The sequence below is a fragment of the Lepus europaeus genome, chromosome 21 (assembly GCF_033115175.1).
Source record: "Lepus europaeus isolate LE1 chromosome 21, mLepTim1.pri, whole genome shotgun sequence".
In the NCBI taxonomy this organism is placed as follows: Eukaryota; Metazoa; Chordata; class Mammalia; order Lagomorpha; family Leporidae; genus Lepus; species Lepus europaeus.
The window spans coordinates 24787049-24814186 of record NC_084847.1 but is presented as its reverse complement, the minus strand read 5'-3'; the positions used below and the strand labels follow the sequence as shown (position 1 = coordinate 24814186).

Sequence of the window (27138 nt, the reverse complement as noted above, 5' to 3'; positions counted from 1 at the left end):
AAGCCCCCTCTGAGAGGGCCAGGGGTGGTAGAGGAGGGTGGCGGGACGCTCTCTGTGTGTGATTGAAGTGGGGAGGGGAATTTCTGTGGCTGCCTCCACGGGTAGGAGACCCCCCCCCCGGACAGTGGCAGCCGTGCTGAGGTACAAGGAGGGGTGGGGAGCAAAAGAAGGTCTCGGGGGGCCGTGCTCCAGGGAGCAAAAGCTGGGAGGCCGTGCTTGTGGAAGAAGCCCCGTGGGGAGGTGTGCCTGCGTGAGCGTGCACGTGTGTCTGTGTGAGCGTGCACGTGTGCATTTTTGAGCCAGAAGATGAGGAATGAATGATAGTGGTCCGAGTGCCTTGACCGCCAAGGGCCTGGGCCTCGTGGGGAAGAACATGGACGAGGAGTCATTCATGGCTAGGGGTGGACTGGACTCAGTCACGGAATCAGAGGGTGTTCGGGAGCGGCTCCGAGGCTGGGCCAAGTGCTAGAGCTCGGGGCTAACCCAGGGCGGGTGAAGCAAGCCAGGCGGCAGGCGCTCCAGACACACAAGCGGAGAATGGACTGCAGGTTCCTGGTTGTGAAGGCCGCAACAGCCACAGCCACAGGGTGCCCTGTGCGCCACAGTGGGCAGGAGGACCTCACGCAGGGGTGCAGGAGGTGGAGGAGGGGGTGGGGACGCTGGAAGGGTGTCCTGGGCACAGGGAACAGCATCTGCAAGGCTGTGGAGCTGAGTCCTTGTCCCTGTGCGCCGGGCTGGGGAAGTTTCAACAGATCCCGTGCGGAGCCTTGGACGCACGCGGCACTCGCCTGCTGTATTTATAGATTTATTGTCTGATTCCTCTCTTCCTCTGATAGAATGTGCGCAAAGGAAGGCAGGAAGTCGGCCCTACTCTGCGGTGCCCAGGGATGTGACCGAACACTGAGGGGCAGTGGGCCGGGCTCCACGGCTGGGGTCCCACAGCCAGCCCAAGCCTTGGCGCCTTGTATCCTGGGGTCCCTAGGGAGCCCTTGGAGGTTTACAAGCAGAAAAGGAGCAGGAGCTGATGCGAGCGGTGGGAAAGAAACCACTTGAGGACAGAGCCGAGAGGGCTGTAAGAGGGCAGTCAAACTGGCGCAGTGGAGAGGAGGAAACCATGGACCCAGCAGCCAGCGGCCCGGCCCCTCCTGCAGGAGGGCAGATGGACCCAGCTCGGTGGAAGTCACACAGCAGGTCGCCGCGTAGCCCGGGGGTTCAGCCCCAGCCCTGGGGCGTCCCCAGGACGTCCAGCATCCGGTGATGATCCGACCCGGGCGGCAGGAATTCGTCCTTGCGGTGCGGTCACCCCGGGGTCTGCGAAGGAGCGAGGCGGGAAGGAGGCGTTTGGGGCTCGGCGGCCGCCGTAGACGCCGCTCCCTGGTCCCCATGGCAACCACGAGAAGCAGCGGAAGGCTTTTGGGCGGTGCTGGCGCCAAAGCGATTGGACCGAGCGCGGCGCGGAATCCGTGAACGGCCCGCGGCCCCGAGGCTGCAGGTGATGGGGATGCGGCGACGGAGGGAGCCCGGGGTGTGGGGACAGCGGAGCGGGGGTGGCCTGGGACCAATCGGGGCCGGCGAAGAAGGCGCCGCCCTGGGGCCCCCGATTCCCGCCATCCGGACCGGAGGCCATCGCTGGGCCTCAGTTTCCCCAAACGGGCAGTGGGAGGAGGAGAGTGGGCATCCCGGGCTGCCGGCCCTTCTCCTGCCTCTGAGGCGCAGACTTACTTTGTTTTGCAGCTCCGGGACTGACTGCGCCTCCCTACCCCATGGACGTGAGTCCAGGCCCCCTCAGCGCCCAGGACCCACCCTGCAATGGGAGGGGCGCCCTTGGCCCCACCTGGCCCCTTCCAGCCAGGGCAAGAGCTGGAAGACAGTGCTGGGGGTGGATTCCCCGCGGGAGGGCACTTTTCTGGAGTCAATTGGCAACATCAGGGGGCATTCCTCAAGTGACCTAGGAAAAAGGCATTCAGGCAGAGCCCTGGGCTAGGGCAGAGGCCTGGGGTGGGGCGGTCGGGCAGCCGGTAGGATCTCCATGTGGCCCGAGTGTGGGGAGGGAGCAAGGGGCAGGCGGGGCTGGATGGGCGGCTTGACCGCCAAGGTAAGAAGTTGTCGCCGAGCCATTGATGGGCTGCAAGGAGGGGTGCACAGGACAGCTGGTGTGGGAAGAGACAAAGGTGCAGATCGGAAGCCGGGGGCCAGGAACGTGGGCTGTGGGCTGGCAACAAGGCGGGGGAGTCAGAGGCCAGAGACGTGTTTAGTGGGTGTTCTAAGAGTGGCAAGTCTCGGAAGACCGGAGAAGCAGCAGCAGGTACTTGAGGATGAGACGGGCATGCTGGGAAAGAGCAGGTTTGGGGACAAGGCAGTGCACTGGGGTGTGCCTGCTGAGCCTCCCCACCTCTCCTCCCCCAGCCACCTGGGAACCCCGCGTTCCGCAGCCCCCTCCACCTGCTGTCTCCCCCCCCACACACACACACCCATCCTCCTGTGCTCCTCCAGGCCGCTTCTAGCCCGTGGAGTCCAACCCCAGCTCCCGCCAGCAACCCTTCCTTGCCGCTCCCCATCCCCGCCATTGTCTTCATCGCTGTGGGCATCTATTTGTTGCTGCTGGGCCTGGTGCTGCTCACTAGGCACTGCCTGCTGGTGAGGGGCCTGGGAGGGGTGAAGGGTGGGACCCTCACCCTACCCACACACCCCCACCCCCCGGAGGCTTTTCCCGTGAGACACCTTTGCCGTCTAGTTCCCATACCTGTCCCTTTTGTGAAACTAGGATGTCCCTCTTGTCCCCAGCCCAACCTTCTGCCCCTCTCCCACACGCTGAGCCTTAAGGGGGTAGGGTCCCTATCTGCTGCCTGGCTCAGATCCTGAGTCCCGCCCTCTCCTAGGCCCAGGGCTGCTGCACGGACTGCAGCGCCCCCTGCAGGAAGCAAAGCGCCTCTGAGCCCCAAGACTGTTGCTGGACCTGCGCGGAAGCGTGCGACTTCCCTCTGCCTAGCCCGGGCCGCTTCCTGGATGCGTGCTGCCCCCAGCCCAGCGAAGCTGTGAGTGTTCCCTGCCCGCCCCGCCCAGCCCCGCCCAGCCCTGCGCTGGGCCCGATCTGTGCATTTATTTCATTTGTTCACCGCTTGTTAATGAGCACCTGACCCAGGCCTGGCGCCGTTCCAGGTCTGTGAGTCATGTGACGACACGCAAACCCAACATGAACAGACATCAGATCATTCCGGGTGATGAAAGCTACTTGAAGAAAAGAAAGTGGGGTGGCAGCGGGCGGCAGACCCGGCTCACAAAGCAACATCTGAGCAAGTGCTGTGCTGTAGAGACAGGGTTACTGCAGTACAATTTTCCCCAACAACCCTGAGAGCTAGTATTTAAAAAAAATTAGGATATATTTATTTATTCGAAAGGCAGAGTGACAGAGAGGGAGAGACACGGAGAGAGTTTTTTTTTTTTTTTAAGATTTATTTATTTATTTGAAAGTCAGAATTATATATAGAGAGAAGGAGAGGCAGAAAGAGAGAGAGAGAGAGGTCTTCCATCCACTGGTTCACTCCCCCATTGGCTGCAATGGCCAGAGCTGCACTGATCCAAAGCCAGGAGCCAGGGGCTTCTTCCAGGTCTCCCACGTGGGTGTAGGGGCCCAAGGACTTGGGCCATCTTCTGCTTTCCAAGGCCACAGCAGAGAGCTGGATTGGAAGTGGAGCAGCCAGGACATGAACCGGTGCCCATATGGGATGCTGACACTGCGGGCAGGGGCTTTACTCACTACGCCACAGCACCGACCCAGAGAGAAAGACAGAGATCTTCCATCCACTCGCTTATTCCCCAAATGCCTGTAACAACCAGGGCTGGGCCAGGTCAAAGCAGGAGTCAGGAATTCCATCCCAGGAGTCCCACACACTTGAGCCATCATCCTCCAGTGCCTTCTCAGGTGCATTAGCAAGAATTGGAAGCAGAGCAGCTGGGACTTGAACCAGCACTATGATGTAGGATGCTGGAGTCGCAGGCAGCAGCTTAACCCACTGCACCACAACATTGGCCTCCTAAATTTTTATTTTTAATTGATACATAATTGTGTGAGATGGGTATTGTAAAAAAAAAAAAAAAGAACATACATTTTTGTCTGATTACAAAAAACATGTTGCACAAAGTATGCCCATAGAAAGACAGAATACAGGCCGGTGCCGTGGCGTAACAGGCTAATCCTCCACCTTGCGGCGCCGGCACACCGGGTTCTAGTCCCGGTTGGGGCACTGGATTCTATCCCGGTTGCTCCTCTTCCAGTCCAGCTCTCTGCTGTGGCCGGGGAAGGCAGTGGAGGATGGCCCAAGTGCTTGGGCCCTGCACCCCATGGGAGACCAGGAGAAGCACCTGGCTCCTGGCTTCGGATCAGCACGATGCGCCGGCCGCAGCGGCCATTGGAGGGTGAACCAATGGCAAAAGGAAGACCTTTCTCTCTGTCTCTCTCTCACTATCCACTCTGCCTGTAAAAAAAAAAAAAGAAAGAAAGAAAGACAGAATACAAATCCCTTTATAGACCAGCTCTGTAACCCAAAGGAGCTGTGTTTTGTGTATGTCTCGCTACTCTACAGTATTATCACTGTTGTACTGCAAAAAGTTCATAGAAAAACAATTAAAAAATAAGCTCCTTTTGTCCTAGTTTTGAAATCCATGCACAGCTTTTTACATAATATGTCTTTTCCCTAAAACATCTTGAAGTACTCTATATCTTACTAGTATTTGGCAAAAATATTTCATCACAACTGTTACTTGCCTTTTTTAAAAAAAATTATTAAAAGGTATTTATGTATTTGAAAGGCCGAGAGAGAGCAGAGACAAAGAGATCTTTCATTTGCTGGTTCTCTTCCCAAATGCCCACAACAACTATGGCTGCGCCCAGCCAAAGCTAGGAGCCTGAACTCAATCTGGGTCTCCCACATGGGTGGCAGGGACCCAAGTACTTGAACTACCACCTGCTGCCTCCCAAGGGGCACATTAGCAAGAAGCTGGAGTTGGAAACGGAGCTGGGACTCAAACCCAGGCGCCCCAGGGGGCATCAAACGCCCACCCCACCGCCTCCCCTTCTTAACTCGACATCACTCCTTGGCCACCTGCTCAGGTCTGTGCACGCAGATAGGGGCTGGCTCAGGAAGCTTGCTGGCTTCCCGAGGGTAGTCCAGGAGTGTGGCGTGGCAAGTTACTCCATCGCTGGCACAGAATCCTCCGAGGAGAAGGCTGGCTCGCGAAAGGCCACTTCTGCACTTGTGGGTTTGAAGATGCTGAATGTAATCAATCACTTTCCCAGGCAGTGATTATTTTGGGCTCAAAGATTTAGACCACGAAGCTCCTGTCCTTGGAGAGGTGACCTTCCCTCCCTCGGGGCCGGGGGGGGGGGGGGGGTGGTGGTGGCAGGGAGGGGAGAAGACCAAGCCCCAGCAAATTTGGTGTTGGGTTGACTGTAGTTGCTGCAAATCCCTGGCAGATGTTTTGAGTTTCAAAATAAATCCTGAGGCAAGGAGCTCTCCTCTTTCAAATGATCTGCTGCGGGTGTCCCAGGGGGAGTGGCAGGAGCAGGAACCCAGGGTTGGGGCCGAAGGGACAAAGGGGAGAAGGAGGGGACCTCGAGTTCTGGAAGCTCCTATCTTTGGGGAGATGCTCGCTTACAAAAGGAATTCTGACCCCATGTCCCGGGGTGCTATCCCTTCCCCTCTGTCTCCACGGGGCTTTCCTTGGGGAAGATGGGTTGGGGTGCACTGCCAGGAGACTAGGTCCTCCCGCCTGCCCCACCAGGGCTGCTGGACTTCCGGGCCTGATCCTGTGTGGCTTCTGCTGGAGCCGGGACGGTGTCTTGAACGGTGGAGACCGTCAGTCCCTCTGCTCGTGGGGCTCCTTGCACTCGCCCATTTTACAGTTGTGGGCACTGAGGCTTGCAGAGGCTCCAGTGACTTGCTGGGCCGGCCAGAACTCAAACTCCGATTTCTCTTCCCTTCTGGGAACCCTGGCTGCTGTCATGCTTTCACAGGCCTTTGCTGGCCAGGATCCCATTCATTCATTCATTCGTTCATCCATTCATTCACTCAGCAGAGTTCTGGGTCATTGTTAAGGCACCGTGCTGGGCTCCAGGGACTGAACAGAAGCGAGAGAGACCAGGTGCCAGCTCTCACAGGACGTACAGGCTGGGGGTGGGCAGAGAGAAATAAATAGGCAATTCCAGGAGGGTGTGAAACGCGGCAGTGGTCTGTGGCTGGCGTGCAGGCTGTGTGAGATCAGAAGCGGGTACTGGACTTAGGAAAGAGAAAATAAATTCGCAGAGGTGGGTGACCAGCTGCCAGCGTGCACATTTATGGACCAAGTGGCAGAAAGCACTGACCCCCAGGGCCAGCCATGTTTATGTTTTAGGAGGACAGGGATGGAGGTGGGGTAGAGGGTAGCAGGCAGAGGGGAATTCCTAGAACTGGGCTGGACCTTGGGAACCTGGAAAAGAATGCAGGGTGGGGTATGAAGAGCGGAGGGTGTAAAACCCAAATTGAGATTCACGGGCCAGGAAGAAATTCCACCGTTTATCGATCTTAGGTGCAGTGAGCAAGAATGGCTGGGATTTATGACTTCGTTCCATCACGCGACTGTTTGTTTCAGAGAGGCGGAAAGGGAGGCTCAGTACGTGAACTGGCCGCGCGGCTCTTCAAACCCAGGCCTGCCCCACTCAAGGGCCCGGGCTGTGACCAGGAAAGCTGATGGCGAGTCCTCACCAGGTCACGGGGAAGGACTCAGCCAGGAGCCCAGGAGACGCAGGGGTTAACCGTGGCGGCCCCCGTTTAATGTACTTAACCAGCAAATTCCTCCCAGAAGCCACATGGCTGCTGGTAAGAGTGGAGGAGTCCATTAGCAGTCATTAACAACTGGATCTAAACTCTGCCAGCACACAGTTAAAGCCAAGAAGTGCTTTTAATCCCCTCTTTTCTGAGGCGAGGGCCCAGAAGCTTCTCCCAGCCACCAGTCCTGTGCACAGAATGACGGACAGGAACTCCCCAACCCACAACAGCCCGTCTCAGCCCACGACCCAGCCTCCCCTGGCACGGCTGAAACCACACCCTCGCCCAGCATAAGAAAGCCATGTCTCTTCCCTCCTTGCCACCGAGCCACCTGCAGGCCTCCATAAGAGGCAGCTCTGTGGGCAGAAACCCGGCCTCGTTCCGAACCCTCTTCCTACATGTAGACCAGCCTTAGCCTGAGCCCCTAACGACACCCGATCTCAGCAGTCAGCTGACGCCGCACCCCGAAAACCTCAGCTGTTGGAAATGTCACTCCCCTATTCCTGGCCTGGCCCGGGCTCTGATTGAGCTGTACAACTGTGACTGTCCCTAGCTCTGCCTCCAGCCTCAAGGAGCCAGTCTTCTGTCACAGGGCCATGCCTCGATCCAGCCGCTTGGCCTGGCCCCAGCCCATGCCTGAGGCTGATGTGGATCAGCCCTGTCCCGGGGGCAGAGAAGCAGCAGATTCCTGGAGAGGGCCCTTCCTCCCTGTCCCAAAGGACATGCTGTCCCTGCTTCCCCCGGGGACCTCAGAAGCCCGCTTTTCTCCAACCCTGCCCCTGAATTAGACCAAGCGATCAGCTCCGGGCAGCCACTCGTTCTCCACCGTCTCAGACACCTGTTGCGGAGTGAGAGGCCCCCGAGAGCTCAGAGGCCCTTGCTACTCCTGGAAGAAGCTGCTCCTGGCCCTGGGAGGCCGCGGCGGGGTGGTGGGGCAGGTGGGCCCTGGTCCAAGTATTTTTTTTTTTTTAAAGATTTATTTATTTATTTGAAAGAGTTACACAGAGGAGAGGCAGAGAGAAAGGTCTTCCATCCGTTGGTTCACTCCCCAATTGGCTGCAACAGCTGGAGCTGTGCAGATCTGAAGCCAGGAGCCAGGAGCCTCCCCTGGCTCTTCCTACGTGGGTGCAGGGGCCCAAGGACTTGGGCCATCTTCCACTGCTTTCTCAGGCCACAGCAGAGAGCTGGATCGGAAGTGGAGCAGCCGGGTCCTGAACTGGTGCCCATATGGGATGCTGGCACTGCAGGCAGCAGCTTTACCCGCTACGCCACAGCGCCTGCCCCATTGAGTATTGGGCAGGTCACTAGCTTGTCTTAGCCTCTTATTTGCTCTTTAGTAGAGCGAGTTCTGATCGTTAAAAGGGACATAACTTTTAAAACCAGTAATGTTTTATTAAAAAAAAATAAGGAAATTGCCATCTTCAAAAAACGGGGAAGGTTATTTTATTATTATTATTTTTAAATCATTCGTGAATGCAGGCTGTGCTTTGCGTGAGACGGTGCAGTCTCTGTCTCTGGCCCTAAGTGTCCATGTGTTAGTCTCACGGTGGGCAGAAAAGTGCGTGTTCCTGGTCTGCCAGTTACACAAAGCAGACCCATCACCAAGCTGGATGCTGTGGCACCCAAATCCGAGCAAGGAACCCAGGGCCAGTTCTCCGGTCCTCATCCATCAAACGGGTCCGAGGAGGGCACGCCTGGGTCACCGCTTCCAGCTCCTGAACCCCGCGTGTCAGGATTTCTCAGCAGCACAGGGGATCGCTTGGTTGGCAATGGTAGGCCTCCCCCTCCTCCCTCCTCTCCTGGGGGGGGGGCAGACTCAGGCGCCTGATGCACCCCCCCCCCCAAGCTCTCTCTTTTCTCCCTCAGGGTTGGGCCCCTCGCTGCCCCCTCTGTGACTGTGCCTGCGCCTGCCAGCTCCCGGACTGCCAGAGCCTCAACTGCCTCTGCTTTGAGATCAAGCTCCGATGAGGACCCCAGGGCCCTGCCCTCTGGGGGGAGCGGCCAGCCCCCAGGGCTCAGCGCGGCCCTCCTCCCCGAGGGGCCTCTGGACACCTTTCTCCAGGTCCCCCAAAACGCAAATGGCTGAGCCCAGCTCAGTGGCCTGGGACCAGGGCCCTGGGCCGGCCAGACTGCGGCTCCATTGCAGGGCCAGGAGAGGAGCTCCACTCGGGCAGGGGCCCCTGCCTCCTCTTCCCTTCCCCAAGTACACGAACGTTTGAAGGTGAGGGTGGGGGGCACCGCTCACCAGATTCTGGGGGGAGCTTGGGCTTTGGGTATCAGGATTAGGGGTGCCCCAACCACACCCTGTCCACCCACTCTTGGTTATTTTGGGAGCGCAGTGCCTGCATCTGCTCTCCCTCTTAAAAAAAAAAAAAAAAAAAAAGCAACCAGGCGGCACCATCAAGGCCCTGAGCTGGGGGAGGGGGGCAGCAGAGGAGGAGCCAGCAGGAGGCGGCTGGAGCTCACGGGACCCGAGTCCCCTGACCCCTTTGCTTCCCCCACAGATTCCAGCCCATAGACAGGTTTCTCTTGACGAAGAGGAGCCTCAGCCTGGACTCGCAAGGAGGAAACTTCTCTAAGTGCCAGTGAGTAGGCGGGGAGCCCCTCCCCCCCAGGACAGACCCAAGGCTTCCTCCTCCTTCCCCCACGCTGGGCCCCAAGCTGGCGTGAATGTCAGGGGCTTCAGGTTTCCCTAAATATAGGTCCCTGCCGGGGGATCCGTGGCGGGGAAAGGGCAGGGGTCACGGGAGAAGGTCGGGGACATTAGTTCGGGGGAGGGCAGGAGCCGCCTTATAACCCAGCCCCGGTACGACTCGCTCACTCGCTGCTCACCAGGCTCTGCCGGCTCCTTACAGCCTCGCCGCAGGTGGGCCGCTAGCCGGGGACGGAGCGGGGCTGGGGGCTGGGCCGAGGGGGTCCGGATGAGGAGGGGAGGCCTGGCCCTGGCCGCTAGGAAGCAGCTGGGGAAGTATCTGGGAAGCGGATCAGCTCGGGGACGGAGTTTACGTTGGAGAAAGGAGTCGGGCCCCAGGGACTGTGGTGCTCGCATCGCCGAGACTTGCTTGGCCGGTCGGTTTCCGCGCAGTCTGGTTTAGAGTGGCCACCCCGACCAGGCGCCGGCCGGCGGCCGCCCCAGGCGGGGAGCGCGTGCGCAGGCGCGGGCCAGGTTGGCTCTCCCCGCCCGGGAGCGAACCCCGACTCCGAGGCCGGGGAGGTCTCGCTCGGGTGCGAACCCCCGCACGGAAGCCAGGAGGCCTCACCCGGCAGGGCCAGGCATGAGTGGACAGAGGCCTCGCCTCCGAGCCCTGCCAGCCCCGCGCGCCCCGCGCAGCCACCCGCCGCCCTGGCCTCCGCCTCTCACGCCTGGGCCTGCGGCCTGGAGGGATGGGCCCCGCGCCCAGAGGCAGGCCCACCACGCCGACCTCTCCCTTTGCTGGCTGTGACACACGCCGCCGCCGCGCGGGCCGGAAGCGGGGCTGCCCGCGGCCGCCGGCCTGGTCCGGGTCTTGCACCCGCTTTTCCCTTGCTCCCCATCCCCGATCGCCTGCGTGCCAGAATTCCGGCTGAGTCACGGCGCCCCGGAACGTGCCAGGCTGGGGGAGGGGGACACAGCGCGGGGGGATGGGAGGGCCCTGGCGACCCGCGGGATGTGGCCCGAGTCACGTCCGACGGGGGCGGGGGGTCCCCCACCCACCCACCCAAGCGCCGCCTCCCGGCCTCGCGGCTCCGAGGTGGCCTCCCACACAGTTCCTCTCCTGCAATTGGACGCCTCTTGCACCCCCCGCAGAGGAAAAAACCCGGCGGAGGGTGGCGCGGTGCCTTTAAAAGGCAGGGCCCCGCCCGGCGCCCGCCCCCCGCCCCGCCCCCTCGGGAGCTGAATAGGCCGCGTTCCTCCCGGAACGCGCCGCAGTAGCGGGTCCTGGTGACGACCGCGCGTTCGCTCCCCCGGCCCCTCGCCAGCCCGCCGCCACCGCCGCCGCCGCCCGCCCAGACCCACCCTCCCGGGCCAGGTGAGCGCCCCGCGCCCCACGCCAGGGCCGGGAACCGTGGAGGGCCCCGGGGCAGGGACGGGTCGGCAGGGAGCCCCCATCCGCGCCCCTCCCCGGCATCTCCCCAATGCCAGCCCACGACACACGCGCGCGCTCCCAGCCCCGACTCCCCCAGTCCTCTCCAGCTCGAGCTTCCTCGGTTTGCTGCGCAACGCTGCAGCTCCGCGCGCTGAGTCATGGCGGGGGAGGAAGCAGGACGGGAGGGAGGCTCAACCCCCTCCCTGATTCTTGCAGGGACCCCGGCTGCAAAGGATTAGGGCTCCTTTGCCTCTCCAGGGGTCCCCAAAGGCAGCGAGGGGTGGAGGGCAGCTCCTACTCTCGCCTCAGGGTTCCCGCAGGTGAGGGGTTGGTTCCAGCCGGGAGGTAGGGCGCCCCAGCTAGGAGGGGAAACCCCTTAGCCCGGCTTGATGACCCATTAACACTTTGCTATCTTTCCTTATCGGGTGACCTTGATTCTGAGCCTGGAACAGCTGCCGCCGCCGTGCGAACAGACGGTAGCATTTTTCAGGGAAAGGGGTGGGGCGCTTGTCGGCTCCTCCACGCACTCTTTCCCTGTATGAGCAGTGAGAAGGGCAAACCTTACCTTACCCCTTCCCTGTACCCCGGGCTGGGCTCGCTCTGCGGCTCTCCTGGGCCTCTGACCACCTTCCTACCTCCCTCCCCGCCCCCCACCCTGGGGGGAACAGCCTGACCTTGGGATGTCCTTGAAGCACTGGAGCCTGGGTCAGTCCTGGGACCTCAGGAGGATTGGAAGCAAAGCCCAGATGGCAGTCGAAGATCTGGGTTTAATCTCAGATCTGGCCCCTGGGTCGAAGCACGGAACTTTTCCCTTCTCTGGGCCCTTTCAGACGAGGGGGTGGGTTCCTCTGCCCTGCCCAGGCCCTTGAAACTCTAAAATACTCTGGTTCAATTTGTTTCTAGGCAAGGTGACCCCATGGCAAAGCGCAAGCCAGATGGGTCCAGCTTCAACATGACCCGCCTGTCCCTGGCTCTGGCTTTTTCCTTTCCCCCGGGTGCCAGTGGGCAACCCCACCCTCAGCCTCAGCTGGGCAACACCCAGCAACAGACAGAGTTAGGAAAGGTACAGGCGGCAGGCTGGGGACAGGAAGCACCCCAGGACCTGCCGGGTGTGGGGCAGGGGAGGTAGGGAACGTTTGCCCTGAGCTCCAGGCAAGGGGCCCCTGCTCCCTGGGAGCCCGTGGGAAGGCTCAGCTAATCGATCCTGTCTGTCTGGACCCAGGAACTTGCTACCAGCAGCAGCATGCCTCACTCCCATCCAGCGCTGACCCCGGAGCAGAAGAAGGAGCTGTCTGACATCGCTCACCGCATCGTGGCTCCGGGCAAGGGCATCCTGGCTGCAGATGAGTCCACCGGTGCGGCGCGGGCAGGAGGCCGTGCGGGAGGAGGGCCCAAGGCCGAGAGCGTGGCGGGCTGCTGCCCTCATTGCCCCCGTGTGATGCCCTCCCCCAGGAAGCATCGCCAAGAGGCTGCAGTCCATCGGCACCGAGAACACGGAGGAGAACCGGCGTTTCTACCGCCAGCTGCTGCTGACCGCGGATGACCGCGTGAACCCCTGCATCGGGGGCGTCATCCTCTTCCACGAGACCCTCTACCAGAAGGCGGATGATGGGCGTCCCTTCCCGCAAGTTATCAAGTCCAAGGGCGGCGTTGTGGGCATCAAGGTGAGGGCACGTGGGATCCGGGAGAACGCAGTCCGTGCAGGCAGGGCGTGCGTCTCAGCTGGGGAGCCTGGCAGACCGGGGCGGAGTCTACAGTGGACGGGGCCTGCTGGACATTTTTCCCCCTCATGGATCCAAGCAGGGTGCTGGTCTTTGGTTTGCTCACAGTTAGCGAGTGCCAGAGCTCAGGTCTCCTAATAATAGACAATCCAGTTAGCACCCATTGTCCCGTTCCGGCACATCCCGCCTCCCAGGACTGCGTGGTGTCATTAGGTGACGATGTTTGCAAGCTGCAGAGGTTGAACTGAACTTGGGGGAGCGGAGGAACTGGGACTAGAGTTTATCTTCCTTGTCTCATGTTGCTCTCCCACCCCCATCCCAATAGGTAGACAAGGGCGTGGTACCTCTGGCAGGAACTAACGGCGAGACAACCACCCAAGGTGAGACCTGTTTGGCTCTCTCCCCTGCTAGCCCAGCCCCCTAGCTTGGTTGCCCCTTCTGGGTGCAGGCGGGGTCCACTACGTAGGAGCTGCATGTCCCTCCCCTCAACAGCTTGCCCTGATGGCTCTGTCTCCCCTTCAGGGTTGGATGGGCTGTCTGAGCGCTGTGCCCAGTACAAGAAAGATGGAGCCGACTTCGCCAAGTGGCGTTGCGTGCTGAAGATTGGGGAACACACCCCCTCAGCCCTCGCCATCATGGAGAATGCCAACGTCCTGGCCCGTTACGCCAGCATCTGCCAGCAGGTGGGCCACCTCCCACCTCCCTTGGGCTCCCCTGGCAGCTCTCTTGCTTCTGCCAGGACCCCCTCCCACAAAGCAGCTCCTGCTGAGACTCGCCAGGCATCACACCTGTTCGCCGCAGATGCTCCGGGGGCGCTGTGAGGCAGAGGGCAGAGGAACGGGGGTGGCGTGGGTGGATCTGTAATCCACCGAGGGCTCCAGTCCCTGTCCTTGCCGAGATCGGATGTAGCCGGGGAATACTGTCCGGAGAGCCTGCGTTAGGAGGCCTCACCCTGTCCCTCCCCTGCCCTCTACAGAATGGCATTGTGCCCATTGTGGAGCCCGAAATCCTCCCCGATGGGGACCACGACCTGAAGCGCTGCCAGTATGTCACTGAGAAGGTAAGTGAACCTGCGTGGCCAGCGCTGGGCAGCCGGGGCGGGGGCCCTGGGGCTGATCCCTGTCCTCTACCCCACGCCCATTTCGGCCCTGCGCTGCTCTAGGTGCTGGCCGCTGTCTACAAGGCTCTGAGTGACCACCACATCTACCTGGAAGGCACCTTGCTGAAGCCCAATATGGTAACCCCAGGCCATGCCTGCACCCAGAAGTATTCTCACGAGGAGATTGCCATGGCAACCGTCACGGCGCTGCGCCGCACTGTGCCGCCTGCTGTCACTGGTGAGGCCCGCACCCCCCAACCTTGGTCTCTGGGAGATAGATGATGAACTCTCGCCATATCCTTGAAGCCGTTTGGTTCGATTTCCAGAAGCTTCCAGTATATGGGTCTCTGACAGTAGCTTCCCCCTCCTGCCCTATTTCACCTGTTCTACAGGAATTACCTTCCTGTCTGGAGGTCAGAGTGAGGAGGAGGCATCCATCAACCTCAACGCCATCAACAAATGCCCCCTGCTGAAGCCGTGGGCCCTGACCTTCTCCTACGGCCGTGCCCTGCAGGCCTCGGCCCTGAAGGCCTGGGGTGGGAAGAAGGAGAACCTGAAGGCTGCCCAGGAAGAGTACGTGAAGCGGGCCCTGGCCAACAGCCTCGCCTGCCAAGGGAAGTACACCCCGAGTGGTCAGGCCGGGGCCGCGGCCAGCGAGTCCCTCTTCATCTCTAACCACGCCTACTAAGCGAAGGTGTTCTAAGGCCACCCCCTCAACACTCCAGGCTCCAGCACCGGCCCCCCTACACACACACACTCGCTCTTGAAGAGGGAGCCTTCTTGGGGGTTCCAGGCTGTGTTTCCCACCACTCTTGCCTCCCTCGTGACTTTGGTGCGTGGTATTGTCTGTACGCTAACTCCATCACTTTTTCCAGCCCACTGCCAATAAACAGCTATTTAAGGGGGAGTCGGCTGTCTGTGCTTATGCTGTCTTGGGCAAGGAAGGGCTCACTGGGCAATGGAAGGGCCTAGAAGAGTGACCTCGTGTTGGTGTTCCTCGGGCAGGAAAGGGGTGAAGGGAGCGGGGTGGGACCTGCCTGCTGCGTTATACTTGCACACATACTTCAAGAAAAGCAGAACGTGCGAAATTTTATTCTAGCAGCCAGAGACTCCGCCCCCTTCTAACAGCATCTGATAAGGGCTCCCAAGCCTCACTTTTAGGCCCAGAACTCCAGGGTGCACAAGGCCCCTGTGATCAAAATAACCCATGGTAAAAGTTGACCTCCCCTGAGTGCTATGAGCCAGGCCTGTGATAGGTAGCCTCCATGAGTAGCTGCTGCTATTCCCAATTTATGCTGAAGACTGTCTTCCACTGCTTCTTGGTGAAAACAGGGTTATTTGATGCATTCAGTGGCTCCATCTATACACCTGTTTCCTCACCTTAAAGATGGGATTAGAAACCGCTTTTTAGTTCCCCTTGGGCTACATGGAATCTCATTCCCCCCCCCACCCCCAAAGAACCTGGAGTCCTTCCCAGCATCCCGCTGTGTGCAGATACACACAGTTCGATGGCGGTGCTCAGGTTAACAGACCTCTCTGTTCTGTAACTGCTGAATTCCATGGAGCCAGGAGAATAAGCTGGATGCGTCCTCCTATAGCAGGCCTGGACCCTTCCCCACTCACCCAGCGCAGCAGTAGCTACACAGGGTCTTAGCCATCGCAGATCTCGGCCATAAGTAGGAAGCGTGCTACATCTGCTGTTTGCCAAATGGCCCGCTACCTCTTCACCCCTAGTCTCCACTGTGAGCTACCCTCATACACACACACACACACACACACAACCTAGATCTTTCTAAAAGCTGCACCTACAGATTCCTTGCAATGATCCATATAGAACGTACCTAGGGCCTTTCCAGGAGTTTAAAAACTCAGTTCCTCTTAAAATGGAGCATCATTTACTAGAAAAACAAAATCAACAGCTTCTGCCTGCCCCCGAAAAAACGGGAAGCAGAGGATTTAAAAAAATGCCAGTTTGGGGAGTTTGAGAATTTTGTGACCATCTGATAGAACTGAATTCACAACTTCCCTGGGTTCAGATTTCAACTGGGATCCAAGTCCTAAGTTTTTAGCTATGTAACCATAAGCCAGTTCCCCTCTGCTTAAAAAAAAAAAGGGGGGGGGGGTAAAACTTGGAGGCGATGGAAAACCATGGTTTCCAGGGGACCATTCTGGAATAAAGTCATTCCTGGCTTGATGTGGGAAAGGAGTCCTTTTCTGCCATTCCATGGCAAGGGTTTTCTCCGGAGCCTCGGGACGAGACTTGGACTGGGATTCCACGCCATCCACTGCACAAGGACTTGTGTACATACATCCCCTGGGCCAGGCTAGGCGCTGGGGGCCGCCATGCCAACAGGGCTGTGGTCCCTCAAGGACTGTGGTGCGGGAGGCGGACTAACACAAGTCAACAAAAATGTGCAACACAAAGTTTCAAGGCGGGCCTCCAGCTCAGCTTCGGGGAGACGGGTCGGGGTCTCGGCCAAAGCCTCCCGTTGGCAAGCAGAGGTTCTGCGCGCACAGTCACTTCCGGCTGCAGTCGCCAACTTCCGGTTCCTTCGTTCTTCGGCTCAAGAGGTGGTGCTGAGGGAGGGGCTGTGTGACGTCACATCCGGCGTGCGGCGGAACTGGCTGCCCTTTGCTTCCGCGGCGGGGCCGGAAGTAGAAGCGGCGGTGGCGGCGGCCCAAAAGCGGAGGGAAGGAGGCAGGGATCCCGAGAGCCGAAGCCGGAGTCGCAGCGGCGGTAATAGTCTGAGAGCCCTCTAGGCCACCGTCCTTAGCGCGGGGCCGCGGGGTTCGACGGGAGTTGGCGAGAGTGAGGCCAGGGCGGTGGGACGCTGGGGGTCCGGCGGCCGACGTGAGGGGAGGAGGGGGTGGGGGGGTGCCGGCCTGCCCCAGAATCGAGTCCCCCCTCCCCTCCGCGCCCGCTACGGACACTGATCCGCGGGCTCGTCTTCGCCTTTCCCAGGAGACCCCTGTGCGGCGCGGAGGGGGCGGCGGCCCCGACTCTGACGCGCGCCGGGGGGGGGTGTGGGCCATGGCGGAGATCAGCGACCTGGACCGGCAGATCGAGCAGCTGCGACGCTGCGAGCTCATCAAAGAGAGCGAAGTCAAGGCCCTGTGCGCCAAGGCCAGGTGAGCCCCGTGGGTCCCGGGGAGTGGAGGCGCGGCCGCCAGAACTTGTCTCGCCCTGGAGAGGGGCAGCCGGCCGGCCGGCTCGGACAAATGACACCTGATCGCGTTCGTTGGTGTGCTTCCGGTGGACCGGGACAGACAGACGCTGCTTAGGAAAGTCAAGGGGGCGGCGGAGCGGGCGGGGTGGGGGCGGGGGCGGAGGAAGCTCCCCGTGAGAGCGTCAGCAAGGGCCAAGGTTCCAGACGGCAAAGCTGTGTAGACTTTGTGACTTGTGAAGTTCCCTTCATCCCAGCAGCACGCCTTAAAGGGGGAGGGGGTGATGCTGTCCCCATGTCCCGGGTGAGGACTCTCCCGGCCACAGTTGGCAGCAGTAACGAGTGGCGTGTGGAGCCAGGTCCTGCCCCTTGTCGGGCCCTAACTGGGAAGGTGGAGGCGGATCGGGGAGGGGGAGCCCGAGAAATTGTAGCACATGAGCCGGAGTCGGGGTCAGCCGGCGGCACTGGAGCTGGGAGCCCCTCCCGCCCCCCGACCTCTGTAGGAAGTGGGGGCGCTGTCCCGGGTTTGGGGTTTGGGGCTCTGGGTTTGAATGTGAGCCCGGCCGCTCCCCAGCCGTGTCGGTGGTGGCGAGTGATTTCGTCGCCTGTGAAGTGGAGGTTCTGGGGTCTCACGGGGGGGGGGGGTGGTTGTGAAGATTCCGTGAGTTGGTGTGGGAGGGGGCGTAGCACGAGGTTCTCGCCGGTCGCTAGGGGTTGTCATTGTTACTGTTTGGAAGAAGGCCGGAGCTGTGGCCGTGGCGGGCTGAGGCTTTTAGGAGGAGGTCGGCCTGGCAGGACGAAGCTGCTGTGGCTGACATGGCACAGCCGGAGAGGAAGGAGAGCCCTGTGGAGGGTGACCGTAGAGACGGAGGTGGGTGGGCGACCGGGGGAAGACGTGTGGTTTCCGCCAAGTGGACAGTGTGGGAGACACTGGCAGTCACTCTGTTTATTGAATAGTAGGCCCCTACTGGCCGGGAAACAGCCGTCACACACACACACCCCCAGCAGGTCTGTGAGGGGGGAATCATCGGCTCCCTGTGGAGAACGGGAACCCCGGACTCCTAGAGACCTGGCGACTTGACGGAGAGCACCCCATGGGGAAGAGGCTAGCTGGGCTTGAGCCTGTGGCTGTCGCAGCCCCGGCACCGGCGGACTCCGCAGCCAGCGCGGCTGTTGGTGGGTGGCCAGGCCCCTCGTAGATGCCTGTTTGTGGCTCCTCTGTTTTGCCAGCTGGTGGAAGTCTCGTAGCAGCCCAGCCTCGTGGAGTGTTTTCAGTTTTCCCTTCTCCCTTGGTCCTGATTGGCCCATCTTCCATGGCTTTCCCAGGCACCTAAGCAGGGAGCTGGATGGGAAGTGGAGCAGCTGGGACGAGAACCGGCGCCCATGTGGGACGCCTGTGCCCGGGGGGGGGGGCGCCGAGCGTGCTGTGCGGCTCGGGCGGGATTCTGCCTCCTCGGGGACAGGTCCTGACCCGGTGCTGGGTTCCTGAAGCTGATGCTGACTGGGACTGGAGCAGAGCAGTTGCGGGTGACGGCTGGGTCGGCCCCGGGCCCTTACTCCTAGGCCGCCCTGGCCCGCGGTGGGGACTTTGCAGAGAACAGGAGCCGTCTCCGTGACCTGCCTGGGGTCGGGTTCGGACTCAGTCTGAGTTCCAGCTCAGTCCCTCCCCGGCTCTGTGACCTTGACCCTGCCGCGGTGCTCTGAGCTTTGATTTCTTGCTCCCTCAGGTGAGGATGAAAGAACCTTCCCGGTTTGGCAGCAAGGGCTTTGGAAGCTGCCGGTGCGGAAGGGTGCTCCCCCGGGGTGCTGTGCAGCCCCGGCGCTGCCGGTGCCTCCCCCTTCTCTGGAGGACCCCCTCAGGCCGAGGTCCTGCACCCTGAGCTACACGCACTCAGTCTCGCAGGGAGACAGGCACAGCAAGGGGTGTGCAGGGGCCTGGGGCCCTCCCACAACAGAAGAGTTCGGTAAAAGGAGTCAGACGGGACGCTGGGGCCAGACTGCCCTGGTCAGCTCCCGGCTGTGTGACTGGCCGCGCCGGCAGCCTCCGGTTCTTCAGTCTGACTGCACGGGCAGTCCTCCGCGTGCCTGCCTTGGAGGGCCCTGGTTCAGCGGTAGAGCAGCCAGGACTTGAACCGGCATCGCATGGCACCCAGCATCGCAGGCGGGGCTTAGCCTGCTGTACCACAGTGCCGGCCCCAAAGGGCCCTTAGCTCTCGGTCACGCGGGCGCGGGGTGCAGCGCAAGGAGAGAAGTCCTCGCTGGCCCTGAGTGAATGCTGAAAGCAGCGCTGTGAGGGTGCTTCGGGCCCCGGCCCTTGGCTGTGGGTCCGGGAGAAGGGCCTGTGGCTGCGGCAGCGGGCCAGGGCTTGGCCAGGGAACAGTCTAGGGGCTCTGCTGTGGTGGCCAGGGAGTGCTGGGAGCCTGAGGGAGCAGCAGGGGGCGTAGCTGCTGGCTTGAGAGGAGAGCTGGCCTTTGTCCTCTTGGCCGCAAGGAGCCGGGGAGGGGTGCTGAGCAGCAGGGACTGGGTTGGCCTGTTGGGAGAACGGCACCCTCACTCCTGCCCTCTGGAGGTTCAAGGACCCCCTCGTATCCCCTTCCCCAAGAAAAAGGTCGGGCATTGGGCTGGGCTGGCCTGCCTGTGCTGACCCTGGTCTTCTGTCTCCAGAGAGATCTTGGTAGAGGAGAGCAACGTGCAGAGGGTGGACTCGCCGGTCACCGTGAGTACCGTGTGTCCGTCCCTGGCGCCGCCTCGCCTCGGGGAAATGGGTGGCGTGGGGAGGGTCTTGGGATTTGTTGGAGGGGGTGCTCTTGGCCAGGGCAGAAGGACTCTTAACTTGGTGCGTGATTATGGGTGCTTTGGTGGGAGAAGGGGCAAGGGGGCGGGCCCTCCCGGAACCGCAGAGCCCGTGCTCTGGCTCTGGCCCACGGAAGAGCTGGCACTGTGTGGGACGCCAGTAGCGATGCCTGCCCGGGCTGGCTCGGGGCAGGAGACTAGACTGTTGGCCCGGGGTCGGGACAGGCCTCTAGAAATGGCGAGAGTTTCGGAGGAGAGCCCCTGGGGACAGAGGCTTTACCCCGGAGAGTGAGGGCCACCCCGCCTTCCTGCTTCCCAGGTGTGTGGTGACATCCATGGACAATTCTATGACCTCAAGGAGCTGTTCAGAGTGAGTGTGGGGGAACGTGGGGGAGCATGCCTGCGGCAGGGTGGGGGGATGGCCGGAAGACCCCCGCACTTGAGAGCAGAAGCCACTAACGTGGTGCGTGGAGTGGTCATGGAGAGGCCTCAGCAGGACGGGAACGTGGGCCAGCGAGGTGGTGGGGGCCGCTTCAGGGCCCAGCAGCGCCTTGTCCCTCCCCCAGGTGGGTGGCGATGTCCCCGAGACCAACTACCTCTTCATGGGGGACTTTGTGGACCGTGGTTTCTACAGCGTCGAGACGTTCCTCCTGCTGCTCGCACTGAAGGTGGGCGCCCCTGGGTCTGGCCCGGCACCCCGTCCCCACCCTCATCTTCTACTCCCCTCGCCCCGCCATGGAGTTATGCCACGGGCGGTGGGCCAATTGCACTTGGTGGGGTGGTCAGGCGCGGTTGCCTTGACCCAGGGGCACCTGACAGCCCCTGAGGGGGAGGCTGGCAGGGAGGGAAAGAGGCCCGGGTTCAGAGGTGGCACCTGTGGAGGACGGGTGGGTGTGGGTTCCCCTAGTTGGGGGTGGGGCTGGAGAGGGCAGAGGGCCTTGCCTGTCCTGCTAGGGACTGGGATTGAGTCTGGTGGGTGCGGGAGGCAGGTGGCCATGGGGTCCAGGCGAGAAAGGACAGGAGTGTGGGCCGGGGCAGCAGCTCTGAGGACAGAGTGGCGCTAGCCAGTGCGGGGAGATGGGCGGGACAGTCTAGATTCTAGCGCCGGCCGGCCGGCTGCCCCCAGGTTCGCTATCCCGACCGCATCACTCTGATCCGGGGCAACCACGAGAGCCGGCAGATCACCCAGGTCTACGGCTTCTACGATGAGTGCCTGCGCAAGTATGGCTCGGTGACCGTATGGCGCTACTGCACCGAGATCTTCGACTACCTCAGCCTGTCGGCCATCATCGACGGCAAGGTGAGCCGCGGGCGGGCAGCCTCCGAGCCGCGGGGTGGGGCGGGGCCAGGCATCTGCCTCCCTTCCCTCTGTCTCCCCACAGATCTTCTGCGTGCACGGGGGCCTCTCCCCCTCCATCCAGACGCTGGACCAGATCAGGACAATTGACCGGAAGCAAGAGGTGCCGCATGACGGCCCCATGTGCGACCTCCTCTGGTCGGATCCTGAAGGTGAGGGCAGGCTCGGGGTGGCCCTGCTCGCTGAGAGTGCGCAGGCGGTGGCCTTGAGGGAGGGCGGAGGTCGGGGGGATGGGACCTAGCTGGTCTGCGCTGCCATTCGTCCATGCCTGCGGGCTGGCTTGCAGCTCGGAGGGCTGCTCAGGACAGTCCTGGCTTCCCGTGTCACAGCACAGGTGACTTCATGCCCCAGCGTAGCTGTTACAAGCACCTGTGTGGTCACAAGGAGTCAGAGGTGGTCCCAGCCGTTGGGCGTTGGGCCGCTGGTTGGTTGTGGGAGGGGAAGAGCCGCCCGCCTCCTGGAGCAGGCAGCCAAGAAGCCTTAAGGCCCCCTCTCCCCCCGCCCCAGACACGACAGGCTGGGGCGTGAGTCCCCGCGGGGCCGGCTACCTTTTTGGCAGTGATGTGGTGGCTCAGTTCAACGCGGCCAACGACATTGACATGATCTGCCGCGCCCACCAACTGGTAATGGAGGGTTACAAGTGGCATTTCAACGAGACGGTGCTCACCGTGTGGTCGGCGCCCAACTACTGCTACCGGTGAGCCACCCGGGCCGGGAGGGGGGGGCCTGCGGCTGAGCCGCCCCTGACCCTACTGCCCCCGTGCAGCTGTGGGAACGTGGCCGCCATCCTGGAGCTGGACGAGCACCTGCAGAAGGACTTCATCATCTTCGAGGCCGCCCCCCAGGAGACCCGGGGCATCCCCTCCAAGAAGCCCGTGGCCGACTACTTCCTGTGACCCCGGCCCGCGGACCACTGTGACTCTGCCCTCTTCCCCAGGTGGAGGCTGGGCAAGGGGGGGCCGCCCAGCTCTGCTCCCCCACCCCGAGGGCGCTCGGAGGGCGAGGACTTCGTGGAGAGGTTGGAGCCTAGCGCCACGCTCCCCTCTTCTGCCCACTTGAACCATGAAGTTTCCAGTAATTTTTTGTTTTCTTTTCTTCCTTTTTTTTTTTTTTTTGGTTGGTTTTTAGATAAACGTTTTGAGGAAAAAAAAAAAGAAAAAAATTCTAATAAAAGAGGAAAAATGGTCTTTGGGTTGGTGGTTGGTGTTGCACTCGATAGGGGCCGAGCAGGGATGCCTGGGACGTGGGGTGGGCGTTGGGGGCTGCGCCGCCCCTGCCTCCGCGTCCCCGTCCTGCACTGGGGACACGAAGCTCAGGCCTGCAGGTCCAAGTCCCAGCCTGGCCTCCCCACCAAACCTTGGTTCCCCCAGCCCGCCCAGGGCCAGACGCCTCAGCCCAACGGGAACTGAGCACGGTGTCTTCTGCATTTTATTAACAAAAATAACTGCCCCTGAGAACAAACTGGCGAGGCGGGCGCCGGTGGCCGGGGAGCACTTGCCCAGGTGGGCCGCCCGCCCCGGGAGGTGGGGGTGCGGGTCTGCGGCCCCATTTGGCCAGGCAGAGCCTCCCCCATTCACACCGAGGTGAGAGCCGGGAAGGGGAAGCTGGCCCCAGCTGGACTCCCAGCAGCCTGGCCTGGGCTTTGAAGCCAGTGGTGGGTGGGAGTGAAAATCAAAGTGTGAAGTGGGGGGGCAGGGGCAAGGCCCAAGGCAGCCATTTGGTGTGGGGGGTGGGGCCAGCAGAACGAGGGGGCTGAAGGGCTGGGGGAAGGGCCTGGAGGTTTGTGGTAGATTGGGGGGGCGGTGCTGAGGGGCCCAGCAGTGGCTCAGTACATGGGCTTGGAGCCCACATCCAGGTAACTCCCAGGCCCAGGGTACGGTAGGGGGAAGGGGCCCCCTTGGAGGAAGTGTGGGGCAAAGGATGCAGCAGGTGGGGCCGCCGGGTACCCTGAGCCCCCTGGCCCGGGCTGCAGCTCCAGAAAGGCTGCAGAGTAGGGTGCTGGGCGCCCAGAGTCTGGAGCCTCCGTGAAGCTGGGGTTCCTGGAGCAGAGAGCGAGGTGTCACCACAGGAGAGGCCGGGCGGGGGCGGCCGCGCCCTGTGCCCTGGCCCCACTCACCTGCTGGGGAGGTGCCCCGAGGCCCCATGGAAGGCTGCAGGGTGCAGGAGGTAGGCCTCGGCGCTGGGGCCACCGCATGGCGGAGCTGGGGCAGGGGCAGCTTCCCGGGGTGCCGGGGCCTGCTCCGCCTCTGACTCACGCGCGTCCCCACCCAGGGTGGAGTCGCAGGGACCCCCTGGCATATCTGGGGGGGCAGATGGCACAGATCAGGGTAGGGATGGTCAGGGTTGCAGCCCCAGCCCCGGCACTGGAGCAACACGCACCTGCACTCCCGTAGGCCTCGGTGCCTCCCGACTCTGGGCCCCGAAGTTTCCTCTTCACACGGGCGTCCCGCTCCCTGGGGAATGGAGGTGATGATGATGGTAATGATGATGATGATGACGGTGATGATGGCAATAACGGGACTTACAGGTGCCGAGCCTTTTGCCCTGCCAGGGACCCACCCCAGCAGGTAGGAGCTGTCGCTATACCCATTTGACAGATGACACTGACGACCAGACTACTAAGTGATGGGGAAACAGCAGAGCTAGGATTTTATTCCTGACTTCCTAGTGCTTTCCCACTGGACTTGGAGTCAACAGAAACGCCTTCCCACACCGCCAAGCCGGCGTGAGGTCTGGGTCCAGCCTCTCTGGGATCCTCCGGCCCCCTTTCACCTGCTGAAGAGTAACTTCCTCCGGGGAGTCCTTGCTGACCTCCTGCGGCGCCACACGCCCTCCCTCACAACAGCCACCAGTTACACTTCAGTCCATCCGGGGCCTTTCAGTTAGCGTCTGCCTCTTGGGCAGAATGGCAGCTCCTTCAGGGAGGGGGCCAGCGTGGGGGCCACTCAGAACAGAAGCCCTTCCTAACCTCTATAGCCAGCACGCGGGGTCCCCATCACCTCCCTGACTTGCTCTACTCTGGTTGCGCCACAGGTGTGGTCCCACCTCAGGGCCTTTGCACATGCTGTTCCCACTCCTCAGCACGCTTTATCCCAGGTTCCCCTTATGTCCTCCCGGCCTTCTCTGTGACCTCGCCCCAGCCCACGGGGCCTTCATTCGCCCCGTGCTTTAATTCACGCCCTTTAGAACTCACCCCTAGCAGGATCAGGATATTTGCTTCTTGGGTTTGCGTGTCTATTTGTACAGCAGTTCCCATGAAGGCAGGGGTGTTGGCTGGCTTTATTTCCTGGTCCCCAAGGGCCCAGAACCCTGCCTGCAGCCCCTACTAAAGGATTTGTTGACTCTGAGTAAATCAATGTTTACCTACCATGGCGTACCTGGCACAGGGCAGCACTAAAGAACACTCGGGAATGAAAGGAGGAACAATGCCCACCTCTTACAGTTCCTGCCGTTCTCCCGGAAGCCTTTGGCAAAGGGATTGGCTGCGATCTTCAGCTGTGTGATCTGCGGGTGCGCAGCCAGGGTCAGAGCGGGGCGGGGCTGGGCACCCCCCCCCCCCGGCCCGCCCCGAGCAGAGACTCACCCGTGGGTTCTGGTAGGCTGTCACGGAGATGAACGTGGTCTCGGGGAAGCGGAAGGAGGCCACGCCGCCCCAGTGTTGGCTGCACAGCTGGGCGGCCCGCACCAGGTGGATGCGTGGCTGGTACTTGTGCATGGAGTGCAGGATGAGCTGGGAGAGAGGAGACGGGGAGTGACTCCCTGCTCTGGGCCCCAGCCCCAACCCCTGTCCCTGGGTGGCCGGCCCGGGGCTCACGTGGCCGTGCGGGTCCAGTGTGCTGTTGGTGAGCTTGACGCGATGGAAGGACACGGGCTGCCGCATCCAGTGAGCCCCGGTGGCAGGAGAGTCCGGGTGGATGTAGACCCGGTCAGGTAGGCGGGGCTCCGCCTTGCCGCTGGGCTCCCAGCGCCGGCCCTGCCAGCGGTAGCGAGCCCCGTCCACTGGCACCACGTCCAGAAGGAACAGGTAGCGGGCCTCGGGGTCCAGGCCGGTGACCGACACTCGGCAAGCAGGAAACATGCGCCTGCAAAGGGGGTGGGGGTGGGGGTGGGGGGAGAGGCCTAGAGCTACCCACGTTCTGCCAGGAAAGGTCCAACGTCCAGGGAGGGCAGAATCTTGGACTTGAAAGGCTGTCTCGTCCCGTTACTCGGATCGGGGAAGACGACAGCGCAGGGGCTGGGAGCAGCCCTCTCATTCCTTTTGTAGACACAATGCTGATGATTCCTGGGGTCCTGCCATGCTCGGGGGCAGAGGCCGTGGCTTGCAAGGGCCTGAGCTCCTGCCCACATCAACACCTCCACATGGGCCACACACACTGCCCGCCCTCACCCCAATTCCTGGCCAGATTTCCCTGATGCTGGTCGATGGCTGGCCCTTGACCCCGTCATAGTCTGAACACTGACACACTAACCTATATCCCAGCCCGACTGGCCCAGACTGACCCCATGACCCTTGCCGAAGACGAGTACCTATACCCAGGCACGCGCTCCATAGGCTAACCTTTGACCTTTGTGGCAAAATGACTCCCCCGTTCCAGCCACGGAGCAACCCCTGCCCATCCCGGGGCACAGACCCTGGACTTGGGAAACGCCCCCAACCCAGCCCATCCCCAGGAACTCTGCTTTTCCCAGGAGACACCCCTTCTGCCCCACCCCGCCCCGCACAGACCCTCTGCGCCCTCACCTGCCCGCTTTGGTGATGATCATTTCTGTTCCCACAGAGCTGAACTCCTTCCACAGCTCCTGGTTCTCCAAGCTCAGGCTGACCCCGGGGAGCAAGTGAGGAGCCTCCGGGGCTGGTGGGGCCGGCTCAGTGCCCAGCGCCGGGGGCAGAAGGGGCAGAGGTGGGGGCGCCGCCAGGGTTCGAGGGGCAGCCTCAATCCCAGAAAGGAAGCAATCCAGTTTGGGGGTGTCCAGATCTGGAGGGGTGGCAAACATGAGGAGCCAGTCCAGGGCCACAGCCCCGCCCCCTGCCGAGGGACCACGGATCTCCACGCTCTCACCCGAGTAGTGGTAGCCCTCTGCCAGGGCAGGGGGGAAGCTGGAGTCGGCCCCGGGCTGCGGGGGCCCCAGACGGTAGCCAGGCCCCAGCGAGGGGTACAACTCTCGGGGATGGTACATGCTGTAGTCCCGGCGTCTTCAGGTCAAGCTGCCTGGAGTCCCCCGGTGCTGATGTCCCCTTTATAGCTCACAGCTCAGCCCCTTCCAGACCCAGCATCACAGCCCCTCCCCTCCCTGGGGCCCTGGAGTTGGGCTGGGGTGGAGACCCCTGGGGCCTCGAAGGGGGTCCAAGACAGGGGCCGGATACCTGGGTACCCACCCCTCCCCCTCCCAGCCCCCGGCGGCTTCATTAGCCCCGACCCCCTGCCCCCTCATTACATAATTAACTCCTCGGCCGGCCTGATTGATCCCCGGGGCTGGGACAGGGACGCAGTTTGGCGCTTCCGGCCAGCTGGTCCCCGTTCCCACGGGGGGGAGCCCCGGCTAGGGATAAGCCGTGGGGGGCGGGGCCTGGACTCGGGGCCGGCGCCCCAGGCCTTCTGGCAGGTGACCCTCCCCCGCCTGCTACCCTTGAAGGTCCAGCCTGGGAGGGGGTGGCCCAGCGAAAGTGCAGCTTGGAAGACGCCACCTGAGCCGACTACCGCGAGGCCCTAGAGACTCCTTGAGGAGTCCGCAAGCGAGGCCCGACCCCTGGAGCGCGCCCTGGTTTTCCATTCTGGAAAAAAAACAAGTCCCAGACGGCAACAGGTTCGCAGCTCCACGGTGCCTCACGTCTAGCGCCGAGGTTTCCCAGAAAGGCCCGCGCCCGGGAACCCTCGGAACTACAGTTCCCAGCACGCCGCGCGCCGGAACTCATACGAAGGACGTGACCGACTGCCCCGGGGCCGCTGGGAGTTGTAGTCGGGCGGCGAGGCGGGGCGAGGCCGGCGGCGCGGTTGCTTTCCCAAGGAGCTGCCCCTAGGCGGCGGCCAAACCTCAAAGCCAGGAAGACGAAGATACGCGCGGAGGTCAAGGCCTAGGGAGCCAGAGAGGGCTGGAGGATCTTCGGCGGCAGTGAAACCCCCCCTGGTTCCCAG

At 61.9% G+C, this 27138-nt stretch overlaps 4 protein-coding genes across 7 annotated transcripts; 3 read left to right on the top strand and 1 right to left on the bottom strand.

The window, feature by feature from the left end:
- The first annotated feature begins 1428 nt into the window (after window positions 1-1428).
- On the top strand, window positions 1429-8941 carry LOC133751106 (uncharacterized). 2 transcript variants are annotated; one of them, XM_062181007.1, is made up of 5 exons: window positions 1429-1492; window positions 1735-1769; window positions 2494-2637; window positions 2880-3035; window positions 8670-8941. In XM_062181007.1, the coding sequence occupies exons 2-5, from the start codon at window positions 1764-1766 to the stop codon at window positions 8769-8771; spliced, it is 408 nt and encodes a 135-aa protein (XP_062036991.1). In that variant the 5' UTR covers window positions 1429-1492; window positions 1735-1763; the 3' UTR covers window positions 8772-8941. The 2 variants fall into 2 exon arrangements, with proteins under 2 accessions (XP_062036991.1, XP_062036992.1); XM_062181008.1 differs by lacking the exon at window positions 2494-2637.
- A 357-nt stretch (window positions 8942-9298) lies between these two features.
- ALDOA (aldolase, fructose-bisphosphate A) lies at window positions 9299-14597 on the top strand. 3 transcript variants are annotated; one of them, XM_062181005.1, is made up of 8 exons: window positions 9299-9388; window positions 12093-12225; window positions 12323-12534; window positions 12917-12971; window positions 13114-13274; window positions 13568-13651; window positions 13754-13928; window positions 14083-14597. In XM_062181005.1, exons 2-8 carry the CDS (start codon window positions 12114-12116, stop codon window positions 14376-14378), a joined length of 1095 nt encoding a protein of 364 aa, XP_062036989.1. In that variant the 5' UTR covers window positions 9299-9388; window positions 12093-12113; the 3' UTR covers window positions 14379-14597. The 3 variants fall into 3 exon arrangements, with proteins under 3 accessions (XP_062036989.1, XP_062036988.1, XP_062036987.1); XM_062181004.1 differs by lacking the exon at window positions 9299-9388 and adding an exon at window positions 10711-10813; XM_062181003.1 differs by lacking the exon at window positions 9299-9388 and adding an exon at window positions 11774-11933.
- A 1732-nt stretch (window positions 14598-16329) lies between these two features.
- PPP4C (protein phosphatase 4 catalytic subunit) lies at window positions 16330-22185 on the top strand. The gene is made up of 9 exons (XM_062180358.1): window positions 16330-16427; window positions 16653-16819; window positions 19519-19570; window positions 19967-20017; window positions 20214-20315; window positions 20774-20947; window positions 21030-21156; window positions 21512-21701; window positions 21771-22185. Exons 2-9 carry the CDS (start codon window positions 16722-16724, stop codon window positions 21898-21900), a joined length of 924 nt encoding a protein of 307 aa, XP_062036342.1. The 5' UTR covers window positions 16330-16427; window positions 16653-16721; the 3' UTR covers window positions 21901-22185.
- A 237-nt stretch (window positions 22186-22422) lies between these two features.
- TBX6 (T-box transcription factor 6) lies at window positions 22423-26375 on the bottom strand. Its single transcript, XM_062179843.1, has 8 exons — window positions 26065-26375; window positions 25746-25980; window positions 24819-25086; window positions 24588-24734; window positions 24438-24508; window positions 23384-23457; window positions 23121-23304; window positions 22423-23043 (listed from the first exon to the last, which is right to left on the bottom strand). The coding sequence occupies exons 1-8, from the start codon at window positions 26180-26182 to the stop codon at window positions 22830-22832; spliced, it is 1311 nt and encodes a 436-aa protein (XP_062035827.1). The 5' UTR covers window positions 26183-26375; the 3' UTR covers window positions 22423-22829.
- Between the last annotated feature and the right edge of the window lie 763 nt (window positions 26376-27138).